Source organism: Pan paniscus, chromosome 8 (assembly GCF_029289425.2).
Source record: "Pan paniscus chromosome 8, NHGRI_mPanPan1-v2.0_pri, whole genome shotgun sequence".
NCBI classification, from domain to species: Eukaryota; Metazoa; Chordata; class Mammalia; order Primates; family Hominidae; genus Pan; species Pan paniscus.
The window spans coordinates 144921398-144935118 of NC_073257.2; the positions used below are offsets into that span (position 1 = coordinate 144921398).

At 51.0% G+C, this 13721-nt stretch overlaps 1 protein-coding gene across 1 annotated transcript in view; it reads right to left on the minus strand.

The window, feature by feature from the left end:
- Nucleotides 1-13721, minus strand: part of CFAP46 (cilia and flagella associated protein 46) — a 215699-nt gene that overhangs the window by 104207 nt on the left and 97771 nt on the right. The window contains exons 24-25 of the mRNA XM_055093516.1: nucleotides 5930-6061; nucleotides 5352-5514 (exon numbers count right to left, since the gene is read on the minus strand). Coding sequence (XP_054949491.1) covers nucleotides 5352-5514; nucleotides 5930-6061 — 295 coding nt within the window. The remainder of the gene's footprint in view (nucleotides 1-5351; nucleotides 5515-5929; nucleotides 6062-13721) is intronic.

Sequence of the window (13721 nt, forward strand, 5' to 3'; positions counted from 1 at the left end):
GGCAAGAACTGAGGTTGCTGCAGCCTCCTGTGGGTTTGCCGCAGGTAACATGCTTTGAGGTTGCTGCAGCCCCCTGTGGGTTTGTCACTGGTAACACACTTTGAGGTTGCTGCAGCCCCCTGTGGGTTTGCCACTGGTAACACACTTGGAGATTGCTGCAGCCCCCTGAGGGTTCGCCGCTGGTAACATGCTTTGAGGTTGCTGCAGCCCCCTGTGGATTTGCCACTGGTAATGTACTTTGGTGGTGTGTGACTCAAATACATCTGCTGCTAAGAATTTGGCTCTATCTAGTTACAGATATTGCAGCTAAATTTCTGAAATACTAAGTCACAAAAAGTCTGCAACTGCTCCCCTAACATAATTGAGAGCTTTTTCAATGACATGAAACATCTAAGTTGGTTTCATGGCTCTAAATCAATGTGATGAAAAGCACATTAGACAAAACTTACGGGAGGCAGTGAGAGCCAATCTCAGAGGGAGTTCAGCACTGTAAATGCTGTATTAAAGAAGGATCTCAACTCAATAATCAACTTTACATCATAAGGAACTAAAACACTAGCAGAAGGAAGGAAATAATAGAGATCAGAGCACAGACAAAAATAGATAACAGAAAAACAATAAAGAAAATCTATTGTTTAAAAGTTGGTTCTTCAAAAAGATCAACAAAATTGACAAGCCTTTAGCTAACTGACAAAAAAAAAAAAAAAAAAGAAAGACTATTCAAATAACTAAAATAAGTAAGGCAAGTGGAGACATTACTACCGACCTCAGGGAGATAAAAAGGATTATAAGAAAATCCTATGAACATTTGCACACCAACAAATTAGATAATCTAGAAAAAATGAACAAATCCCTCCAAACACACCCAGACTGACTCAGGAAGAAACAGAAAATCTCAACAGACTTATAATAAGAGATTAAATTAGTAATCAAAAGCCTCTTAATAAAGAAAAATCCTGGACTACATGGCTTCATCAGTGACTCCCATCAAACATTTAAAGAAGCATTAGCAACAATCCTTATTGACTCTTCAAAAATTTAAAGACAAAGAAACACTTCTGGGTTCACCCTATGAGGCCAGCATTACTCTGCTATCAAATCCAGATAAAGACATCACAAGAAAAGAAAAGTATAGACCAATATCCCTTATGAATATAGATGCAAAAATCCTCCACAAAAGATTAGCAAATGAAATCCAACAGCATATTAAAAAGGTGACTTATAATGACCAAGTAGGATTTATGAGAGATGCAATGGCGGCTCACTGTGTGCAGATCAGTCAGCGTGATGCACAGTATTCAGCATTAAAAGAACAAAGGAGAAATACCACACAACCGGCTCAATTGACAGAGAAAAGGCATTTGGCAAGACCCAACACTATTTCATGATAAAAACTCTCAGAAAACTGAAATAGAAAATTCCTCAACATGATAAAGGGTCCTTATGGAAAGACCCACAGCTCACGTCACATGCAATGGTGAGGCTGAAGCTCTCTCACTAAGACCAGGAACAAGACAAGGCCACTGCTTCCACTGCTGCTATTCCACCAGAGGCTCTGACCAGAGCTACTGGACAACAACAAGAAAGAACACGGTGAGAAGGCAGCCAGGCTGTGTGTGCTACACTGGAAAAGAAGAGGTAAAACTATCTCTATTCACAGATGACATGATCCTATACAGAGAAAATTCTTACAAATCCACAAGAAAACTATTAGAGCCAATTAATGAATTCAGAAAAGTTGCAGGGCACAAGATCAACACACAACAATCAGCTGTGTTTTTATTCACCAGGAATGAAAACTCCAAAAATGAAATTACCAAGAAAGTTCTACAGACTGAGCTGTGTGCCCCCAAAATTCATATCCTGAGACTCTAACCCTCACCGTGGTGGTATTTGGCAACAGGGCCTCTGGGAGGTAATTGACATTAGATAAGGTCACGAGAGTGGGGTCCTCACAATGAAGTTGGTGCACTTTAAGAAAAGACACCAGAGAGCTTGCTCTCTCCTTCTGTGTGCCACATGAAGACATGGTGAGAAGGCAGCCAGGCTCTGTGTGCCATGAGACATGGCGAGAAGGCAGCCAGGCTCTGTGTGCCATGAGACATGGTGAGAAGGCAGCCAGGCTCTGTGTGCCATGAGACATGGCGAGAAGGCAGCTAGGCTCTGTGTGCCATGAGACATGGTGAGAAGACAGCCAGGCTGTGTGTGCCACATGAAGACACGGTGAGAAGGCAGCCAGGCTGTGTGTGCCACATGAAGACATGGTGAGAAGGCAGCCAGGCTCTGTGTGCCATGAGACACGGCGAGAAGGCAGCCAGGCTCTGTGTGCCATGAGACACGGTGAGAAGACAGCCAGGCTGTGTGTGCCACATGAAGACACGGTGAGAAGGCAGCCAGGCTGTGTGTGCCACATGAAGACATGGTGAGAAGGCAGCCAGGCTCTGTGTGCCATGAGACACGGCGAGAAGGCAGCCAGGTTCTGTGTGCCATGAGACACGGTGAGAAGACAGCCAGGCTGTGTGTGCCACATGAAGACACGGTGAGAAGGCAGCCAGGCTGTGTGTGCCACATGAAGACACAGTGAGAAGGCAGCCAGGCTCTGTGTGCCATGAGACACGGTGAGAAGACAGCCAGGCTGTGTGTGCCACATGAAGACACGGTGAGAAGGCAGCCAGGCTGTGTGTGCCACATGAAGACACAGTGAGAAGGCAGCCAGGCACTGATGGCCAGGAAGATGTTCCTCACCAGAACCCAGCCACGCTGGCTCCTTGATCTCAGACTTCCAGATCCAGACTTTGATAAATAAATTAAGCCATCCAGTCTGTGGTATTTTGTTATGGCAGCCCAAGCTAAGATAGAAAGCGTTCCTGTTTATAACAGCACCTTAAAAAATTAAATACTTAGTAATAAATCTAACCAAAGAGGTGAAAGACTTGCATGCTAAAAACTATAAAAGGTTGCTGAAAGAAATTAAAGATCTAAATAAACAAAAAGATAGCCCATGTTCATGGATAGGAAGCCTTAACATTGTTAAAATGTCAATACTACCCAAAGCAGTATTCAACACAATCCCTATGGGTTACGATAGTCTTTTTAAAAAAATATATAATTTTAAAAAATGATCCTCACATTCATATGGAATTAAAAAACTGATCCTCAAATTCATATGGAATTGCAAGGGGCCCCAGACAGCTAAAACAATCTTGAAAAAGAACAAAGTTGGAGGACCCACACTTCCCAACTTGGAAACATATGACAAAGCTACAGTGACTCAAATAGCATGGTATTGGCAAAATGATACCATACAGGCCAGTGAAATAGAACAGAGAGCCCCAAAATAAACCCCTGCATTTCTGGTCAAATTATTTTCAGCAACAGTGCCAAGACCGTTCACTAGGGAAAGCACAGTCTCTTCAAGTGGTGCTGGAAAAACTGGATATCCACATGGAAAAGACTGATGTTGAACCTTTACCTAATACCATATGCAAAAATTAACTCAAATGGATCAAAGATCTAAACTTAAGAGCTAAAGCTACAAAATTCTTAGAAGAAAATAATGGAGAAAATCCTCATGGTATTAGATGTAGCAGTGACCAGGGATATGACACCAAAGACACAGGCAACAAAAGAAAAAATAGATAAACTGAACCTCTTAAAAATTAGGAACATTTATGCATCAAACGGCATGATCAAATGAGTGAAAAGTTAACCCAGAGAATGGGAGAAAATACTTGCAAATCAGGTATCTGCTGAGGGATTAACATGCAGGCTCTGTCCTGAGGCTCCCTGGCCATGAACCTCCGTCTGCTACGGCCCTCCCCATCCGCGGGCTCTCCCTTCACAGGCCCCGCCGCACACCGCAGGTTGGTAGGAACCGCATATCTAGGCCAGCCAGGATTCTTGGTCACAAGCAGAGTAAAAATCTACTCTGGTCTTCCTGGGGAGCCAGAAAATGTGCTGGGCAGCGCCAGTGGGAGGCTAAGCCCTGGGGCCAGGAAGCTGCATCTGGCCCACAGGATGGCAATGTGTGGGTTGGCAGGTTGGCAGGTTGGCAGGTCGGCAGGCCAGGTGGAGCAGCCTTGGCTTGCCTCTGTACTCTCCAGTCTGGCTCCAGAGGCAGCTCTGCACAGAGCTCAGACCCAGGCTTCCTGGGGGAGCCAGCCGAGGAGGGTCCCTTTGCCTAGACCACACTGGATGAGGAGGCAGTCCCCCGGAGGAGGCCAGCATGGGGAGAGAGGCTGGGGTGGGCTGGACAGCCCAGAGGCCCCGACACAGCCTTTTCAAAGTCAGGCCAAGAAGCTGCCTTGGGCATGCATCTGAGGATCCAGCGCAGCGGCTTCTGTAGCCACACCCACTGTCTGTGCCTGCTGTCTGGTGCCCCACTCCCCTGTCCTCCTCCTCCCACTGGAGCTTTGGGTTATGCGCCTCTGCTTCTCTTAGAAGGGCTCCGTTTTGTGGGTTCTCTGTGGCTGACTCCTGATTCCTGGTTACAGCTGAGGCCAGCAGAAGAGAGCTCAGAGTGGGCTGGTCTGGCTCAGCCCTGGTCTGAAGACTGACCCCAACCCGAGAGTCTCAGCCTCTTTCCAGGAGGAGTGGGATGCCTCCCCATCTCCCAGCAGGGAGCTGCATCCACAGACCTGTGAGCCAGGAGCACGAAGCCTTCACCAACTCCAGCGCCTGCTCAGGAAGCCCAGTCCACAAGGCTGAGGCTTGTCCTGCCAGTCTGTGCCCAGCGAGAAGCTGGCCAGGCTCCTGCTCTTGGAGAGGCCTGCAGGACCACTCCAGGACCCATGCCTAGCCTCCCTCCAACAGCCCTAGAAGGAGGTGCACTCTTGGGTCCACATGGCCCCTCTCCTTCAACCGTCCTCCCTGGGTTGCCCTATCCCCTGGGCCTTGGGGGCTCCACTCCCCGCCACCCCACTCTGCCTTAAGCCGCCAGAGGCACCTGTGGCCCAGCCCCCGCCCCCTGCCCTGCCCTCTGCTTGCTGTTCTCAGGGCCACCCTCTCTCATGGCAGGTGGGGCCTGTCCTCCCTGCCTAGAATCCAAGCCCCTTAAGGCAGGGACTGTGCTGGCCTCACTCTACCCGCTGCTGTGTGTCTCCAGGGCTGAGAGCCCCTCGGTGCATGTGTGTTGCTGGGAGAGGTCAGGGCTGAGCACCGAGTCCAGCAGGGGCCCCCACAGTGCTGGGACTTGGGGACCCCCCTTAACCCCCTCCCCTCCTCGGCTGGTGCTGGTGCACCCCTGGGAGGCCTGTGGGGTCTGTCTTTCTTTGGGAGTCTCTCCGGTCCTTTCTGGAAGACCCACTAGAGGCCTCAGTGGGAGTCAGGAGCCCCCTCCAGGGCTGGTGCACCTGCTTTCTGGCCTCTGTCTTGTTGATGATGCCGATGAGCCTCTTCAGGGCACCCTTGGCCTTCTTCCTGTAGACGGCTGAGGACAGCAGTGGGAGCCAGGCGTTCCAGTAATGCCGCGCGGCCAGCATCACCAGGGCGCCGCTGCCCGCGATGCCTCCGAACCTAAAAGAGGGCAGGTCATGACGCGGTGGCTCCACCTGGGCCCACCTGGAGCTGCTGGACCAGGAGGGACAGGAAGGTCGGGCGCCCAGGGCCCAGCCACGCGCTTGCTCCCTCCTGGGCATGTGGCCTGCTCAGGAGTCCCTGCTGCATCCTCTCCAGTGGGCCTTTCTGGGCAGCACGAGGTCAGACCCCCACCAAGGTCAGGCTGTAGGAGCCCAGGTGGGTACAAGGGCAAGAGGGGGCCACTGCACCTCCTTGAAGACTGTGCCCTGAACTGGCCACACCGTCCACGTCCCCCTCGCTGGCAGGAGCCCTCCCTTGGGCCCACAGGACGGACCACAGCCTTGGTGAGCACAGGGGTCCCGCACGGCAGGGGAGGGACAGAGCCCACCCCAGCCCCTTTAGAGCCACACACCTGGCGCTCTCCGTGAAGGCCTTGGCTGCCACCAGTCGCAGCTGCTTCCGGCCCTTCAGGTTTTCCATGATGCTCCTGCCCTGGATGGCCGTGGCCGTGCACAGCATCTCTGCCACCAGCCGGGACTCCTCGCTGCAGGAACAGGGCCAGTGAGGAGGGAGGCCACTGTGGCCCACCTTGGGTCCTCCCTCCCTGGGTCACTGTCTTGAACTGTGGACTACACAGGTGGTATTCTAAGATGGGGCACCTCCTAGCCCACAAGCACATGTGTACAGGGCTCCGCCCTCCCCGAATCTGAGCCAGCTTCAGGGACTTGCTAGACTGCAGGGATGCAGGGCAAGGGGCCCCTGGTCTTCTGAGGCCTGGAGTGCCCACGTGTGGCCTGGGTGCCGGAGACAGCCGCCCTGGGAATGCTCTCAACCACGGAGCTGACAGTCACGTGGCAAGGGTGGGAGTGGGCTGTGGGGACATCCAGCCAGTGGACCCTCAAGACTGTCTCCCCAGCTGACTCTCACAGTAACCTTATGAGAGACCCCAACCCAAAACTAACTGGCTGTGTCCAGTCAGCCCCCAGAACCATGGGGCAGAATCATTAACTGTTTTTTTTAATGACTAATCTTTAGAGGGACGTGTGCAGCAACAGATCCACAGAACCAGCCCCTCTTTTGGGGCCTCTCCCCTCTAAGGGCCCTGCTGCCCAGGCCCACATGGAAGTCTGGCCCCAGAAGGTCCACTCTGCACCCAGAGCTTGGCCAGGTGCACACTCCTGGGCGTCAACAGCAGCATCAGCTCCACGGCTCCTCATCCCTGGAGGTTCGCTGCTCCAGGGCTGCCGTGGCTGGGGCTGCAACGCCACACACACTAAGGCAGGATTCCCGCCACGGATGGGGGAGCACGCCCTTGCGGCTCAGCTCAGAGGAGGCACCGGATTTATTCTATGAGAAAGATGCTGGCTCACGGGTAGACTCCCCTCATGGGCCAGGGTCCCAGAGCCAGGAACCTGCTTGCAGGAGCAGACAGCCACTTCTGCCCCTCTGTCCCAAAGGAGTCAAAGGAGGAAGGCGCTGCCCCTTGGCCTGCATGGGCCTGCAGTGCCCAATGCAAGCCGGTGGTCTGAAGCTGAAACCACCTTCTAAGGCGGGCATGGCGACCTAGGCAGGGCAGGAAGGAGAGTTCAGTTTCCTGGGTACTGCCGTCCTAAACATTTTGATCTGGGTTATGCAGTTGTTGAGTGTTCCATAAATGCCAATGAGTGAGGTCTGTTCCTTCCATCTGTAGCCTCAGTGACTTCCCCCCTACTTTGTTCTGTCAGCTGCTGAGAGAGGAATGTTAAAATCTACAGCTAGAATCGTAGACGTATCCATGTTTTACTTCCTGTATTTTCAAGCTCTGCTATTAGATGAACACACATTTAGCATTTTTATGTCTTCTTGAAGATTGAATCCTTTATCATGAGGAACGTCTACCTCAGATCGCGTGCCTGGGCCGTTTAACCGGACACCAGCTTTCTTGTGGTTGGTACTTGCAGAGTGCCTCTCTCTCGTCCTTTTATCTTCAATCTGTGTCTATACATTTGAAGAGGGTCTCCCATACGTAGTTTATCACTGGGTCTTGCTCCTATGTTCTGTATCTGTGTCTTTACATTTGAAGAGGGTCTCCTGTACGTACTTTATCATTGGGTCTTGCTCCTATGTTCTGTGAGATAAACTGCATTTTAACTGCAGTGTTGGTTCGTTTACGTTTAATGGAATGACTGATATGGGTCAAATCCACCATTTGGTCCTTGCTTTCCTTTTAACTTACACGTTCTTTGTTCCTTTCCTCCCTTTTTTTGCATGAATGGAATATTTTTTAGTATCCCAATTCATATCCTCTATTAGATTTTTAGTTACATCTCTTTGCTTTATTCCATTTCTTAGCATTTGCTCTAGGGATTGCAGTGTGCATCCTTCACCAACCACGGCTCTACCTCACCTGAGTCCTACTCCACGTCACGTGTGGCACGAGGGCCCTCGGAATCGCTGCCTCTCAGCCCGTCCTGTGTGTTTCCACTGCCCTGCATCTTGCCTCTATATTTATGAAAAACCCCACAATAGGATGCTATTTTTGCTTTAAAAGGTCAAGTGTTTCTTGAAGAATTTAAGAACTGAAAGGGAAAAAAGTCTTTTATGTTTACCCCCAAATTTACCATTTTTGGTGTTTTTCATCTCCTCTAGCATGTCCTCTTCTGAGGATCCGCTGGGAATGGATCCTCTTAGCTTTTATTAATCTTAAAATGTCTTGATTCTGTCTTCATTTGTGAGGACTATTGCTGGCGGATATAGAATTCTAGACTGACAGGTTTTCTTTTTTTAACACTTAAAAACTGTCATCCTTTGTATTCTGGTTTGCATCATTTCTGATGAGAAGTCAGCAGCAGCTCTTGCCCTGGTTTTCCCGTATGCACAAATCCGTCCCCATGTTAACTCCTTTCCAGGATCTGCTCCCAGTCTTTGGTCTTCAGCAATGTGACTACAATTCCCCCACGATGGAGCCAGGTGTGGTTTTCTTTGCGTTTATCCCACTTGGGATTCCTTGAAAGTCTTGGATCTCCAGGCTGATATTTTTAATTCAACTTGTAAAATTTTCAGCCATTATGTTTTCAAACGTGTGTATTTTGGGCTCCCCCTGCTGCCTCTGTCCTCCTGAGACTCCAGTTACACTCAGGTTAGACCCCCTGCTATGGCCCCACAGGTCACAGATGGAAAGCTCTGTTCATTTAGTTTCTCCGTTTTTCTCCCTGTGCTTTGGTTTTCATAGTCCACTGGCCTGGATTCGAAGTTACTGATCATTCTTCAGTGTCCAGCCTGATGATAACGCTCTTCCAGTGGCGTTTCCATTTCAGACACTTTATTTTTCATTTCTAGGAATTCCATTCAGTGATTTTATTATCGGTTCCATTCTTTATTGAAATTCCTGTCTGTACACTGGTTATTTCCATTGAAAATCTGATTATATTGACAGTAGCTGTTTTCAACTCCTCGTCTGCTCATGTCAACATACACCACAGCTGGGTCCGTTGGCTGTTTTTTCTATTCTACTCTTTTCTTCCTGATTATGAGCCACATTTTCTTGCTTTTGCGCACATCTAGTAATTTCTTACTTTATGCTGGACGTCGTGAGGGCTCTGCTGCTGAAAGTGTGGATTGTGTCCGCTTCCTTTAAAGAGTGTGGGGTTTTGTTCTGACAGGCAGTTCATTACTGGTGGCTCAGCTTCATCCTACTGAGATGTGGTTTAGGCTTTGTTGGGGTGAGTCTGCACTCACCCCGTTGCTAAGGTGTGTCTTTCTGAATGCCTGGAGTTCAGTGAGTTACGCCCCAGTGTGAGCTGGCCACAGCTCCAACTTCTCTCACCCCATTGCTAAGGTGTGTCTTTCTGAATGCCTGGAGTTCAGTGAGTTACGCCCCAGTGTGAGCTGGCCACAGCTCCAACTTCTCTCACCCCATTGCTAAGGTGTGTCTTTCTGAATGCCTGGAGTTCAGTGAGTTACGCCCCAGTGTGAGCTGGCCACAGCTCCAACTTCTCTAGCACAGGATGGCCTCTGGCATCTTGTCAGCATACAGACCCCTCCATGCCTGTTTTCTGCCAGGCCTGGAATCTAGCCCTGTGCACACAGTTTACCACCAGACAGGCACAGACTCATGGGTGGCTCCACAGAACGAGGGCCCCACCCCACCTGCCGCGTCACATCCTGGACACCTCAGCTGCTACAGCCCCAAGCCCTGACCCGTTTCTCCCCACGACTCTTCCATCTGGGCCCGCTCTCCAGGCTGCAGCATGTGAAGCTCCCTTAGGCAGAATGCGGAGCCCACTTCCGATATTTCCTTCTAGCAAGAATGGCTGCCTGGTACTGCCTGCTGTCCAACAGCTAAAAACAACTGTCTCATGTATATTTTCAAGTTTTACAGTTTTTCTTTTTCACAGCACAAGAGTACGATACCCATTATGCTTTCAAGGCCAGAACTAGGTGACTTTTAAATTTATATTATTAACAACATTAAATATAAATATATTATACATAATAAATATATGATATATGAATATATATAAAATCACTGTTGGTGATTACGTTAAATAAAAATGTTGAGCTGAGTTGGAAGGTCCAAATGACCCTCTTAGACTATTGTTCTTTACCCATTTTGTGTGTATTTTAATAATCTACATGAAATGTATAATATATATTCCTTGACACTAATAGCATAAATGCGAAACTGATTTGGCAACCACACAGTCACAATTGAGAATATGAACTCATTCGTAACTGCTGTACTTTTCACCAAGAACAGAAAGCCATTTTTGCTATTAGTGTAAAATGCTATCATAAAAGCTACTCTGTGGCAAATTCCATGCTAGAGTTTCTACACATAATTTTCAAAACGGAAAGAAATTAGAATGAAGAACTGAAATATGTGTAAACTTTTTAAAGTATCTCTTACAAAGGCTGGTCGTCTGCTGGATGTGGGCATGGGTCCTGCTGGACTGGGGAAGGGCCTGTGGCTCTGACAGTGACCAGCGAGGTGACCACATCATCTCCTGCTGAGCAGCACGCCTGCGGGGTCTCTCCAGTCTCCTGGCACCCAGGCTGCCTGCACACAGGAGCACCCGCCTGTGGTTGGTGGAAAGGCGCCAACACTGCGCCCAGGGCAGAGGGGCTCCTGCTGGGTGCAATGACACCAAGTGCCACTAGAGGACAGCAATGGTCCACAAAGGACTTTCCAAAGTCCTAACGTGGAAATCCAATTTTTCCAGTCTCATATGACTTCTCCTTTTCCCTGTCACCATATGTATAAATTTACAGCTTTAGCTAATTTAACAGAAAAAATGATTTTTAAGTCAATTTACACAGCAGTGGCACAGCCAGGGCGCCCAGCCCACACATCCTCCTGTTGTGTGCTGCTGTGCCCTCCACACTTGGGGAAGTAATTGTAACTCAGTTATGAGGAGGCTTTATGCAGCAGCACTCTGCACCCTCACCTCTATGACGCTGTCTTTGTAGTTTATTTCTCTTAGAAATAATGTTTGTTCTGTTTTGTTTGGAGACAGAGTCTCGCTGTGTCACCCAGGCTGGAGTGCAGTGGCACAATCACGGCTTGCTGCAGCCTCGACCTACAGGCTCCTTACGAGGATGAATGCAGTTCAGCTCACTCAGACCCCCTGCAGCCCCTTCCAACTGACTTGTGTGGCCAGTGACCGCATGACACTTAATCCCCACCTATCACCTTGGCACCTACGACGTCACGCCAGCCTCTCATCTTCTGGTCCCCACTGTGACCCTGGTGACTCACCTTCCCAGTGAGGACCACAACACCCACACTTCCCTTAGCTCGTCCTTCCTGCTCTACCAGCATATGTTACCTGCGCTTTTCCTTCACTTTTGTATTGTCAAAATCAATCCTTTCCTTTTGTCCAAATGCTTCTTTCTTTGTCAACAAGTTAATCCTAAAAGTGGAGTATCAGTGAACACCATGTTTCTCACTGGAGAGTCCGGCTGTAAATGACTTGGTTTCCCGGACTCTCTAACTGGTGTACCCCTCTGAACTGTCCCCACCCGTCCTATGAGGGACTCTGTCTCCCCGCCCTCCCCAGGGTCCTCCTGAGCCACCCAATGCAGTCAGACAGCTTTCTCCGCACAGCGTCCATCTGGGGACAGCTCTTGACTACCTTTCTAGGTTGCATCTGTTATTTCTAGCATCCCACATATCTTTCCTTTTTTTTTTTTTTTGGTTTACTTCCTTGTTTTTCTGGATCATATCCTCAAGAAACTTTCTAAAAATGGTGTATGGGAAGTACACTCTCTGGGTCCTTTTGTCTAAAATGGCTTATTTTGACCTGATATGTGACTGATGGTTTGGGTGAGCTTGAATTCCAGGCTGACAATTACCTCCACGTGGAACGTTCTATTTTCTTTTTGCTTCAAGTGGTGGCTGCTGAGAAGGTTGGGGCAGTTCTATTTCCTGCTCCTCTGATCTCGGCCTGGTGTCAGACAGAGACTTCCAGAGACACCTCTGATCCTGGCCTGGTATCTCAGCATGTCCAGAGCCAGGCAGATGTATTTTCAGCCTCAGCACATCCAGGGCCTGAGGGGCCAGGGTGGGTGGCAGGCATCTCCTGCTTATGCCAGAGCTGCAGGGCTGGGGATGCACCCCCGGCCCCACCTGCACAGGAAGGCTAGGGAGGGACATCAAAGCAGGTGAGTTTTCCTTTTGGAAGCAAATTGATTTTTATTACAGGCTGCAGAGAAAATGTAACCTCTAGCCTCCAACAGAGGGATGCCAAAGAGGGGGGCCTGGCATGGAATCCTGTCCATACTGTTTTGGAAGAAAGATCATTTGCAGTGAAAAGCCCGTCGATGTTGGCAAAGAGAAAACAGCGGGACTGGGCTCCAGACCAACTCTGCTCCGGCCCTTTGCTGCCACGCTCTCCCTCTAGCCCCCCTGGTGAACGTGGGGCACCACACATGGCAGTGCCAGGCCAGCAGGGCAGGGTCCCAGGTGCACGGCTCCTGGCAGGGCTCGCAGCATCCTGAGCACTCGCAGTCTCACCCCTGCCAAGGCAGTGCTTATAGCCCATCGCCTGGGTTCAGTCCCAGCTCTGCCACTCACCCCAGCTGGGTGGCCTCAGAAGCAACTTGGCCTCTGCCTGCCCATTTCCTGCTCTAGAGCCTGGGAACAGTAGTGCTTGCCAACCGAGAAGAGTGAACGGGGTCCTGGCGCGTGATGCCCCATCCTGGGCACTGAGAAGAGTGAACGGGGTCCTGGCGCATGATGCCCCATCCTGGGCACTGAGAAGAGTGAACGGGGTCCTGGCGCATGATGCCCCATCCTGGGCACTGAGAAGAGTGAACGGGGTCCTGGCGCGTGATGCCCCGTCCTGGGCACTGAGAAGAGTGAACGGGGTCCTGGCGCGTGATGCCCCGTCCTGGGCACTGAGAAGAGTGAACGGGGTCCTGGCGCGTGATGCCCCGTCCTGGGCACTGAGAAGAGTGAACGGGGTCCTGGCGTGTGATGCCCCGTCCTGGGCACTGAGAAGAGTGAACGGGGTCCTGGCGCGTGATGCCCCGTCCTGGGCACTGAGAAGAGTGAACGGGGTCCTGGCGCGTGATGCCCCGTCCTGGGCACTGAGAAGAGTGAACGGGGTCCTGGCGCGTGATGCCCCGTCCTGGGCACTGAGAAGAGTGAACGGGGTCCTGGCGCGTGATGCCCCGTCCTGGGCACTGAGAAGAGTGAACGGGGTCCTGGCGCGTGATGCCCCTTCCTGGGCACTGAGAAGAGTGAACGGGGTCCTGGCGCGTGATGCCGCGTCCTGGGCACTGAGAAGAGTGAACGGGGTCCTGGCGCGTGATGCCCCGTCCTGGGCACTGAGAAGAGTGAACGGGGTCCTGGCGCGTGATGCCCCGTGCTGGGCACTGAGAAGAGTGAACGGGGTCCTGGTGCGTGATGCCCCTTCCTGGGCACTGAGAAGAGTGAACGGGATCCTGGTGCGTGATGCCCCGTCCTGGGCACTGAGAAGAGTGAATGGGGTCCTGGTGCGTGATGCCCAGTCCTGGGCAATGAGAAGAGTGAACGGGGTCCTGGCGCGTGATGCCCCGTCCTGGGCACTGAGAAGAGTGAACGGGGTCCTGGCGCGTGATGCCCCGTCCTGGGCACTGAGAAGAGTGAACGGGGTCCTGGCGCGTGATGCCCCGTGCTGGGCACTGAGAAGAGTGAACGGGGTCCTGGCGCGTGATGCCCCGTGCTGGGCACTGAGAAGAGT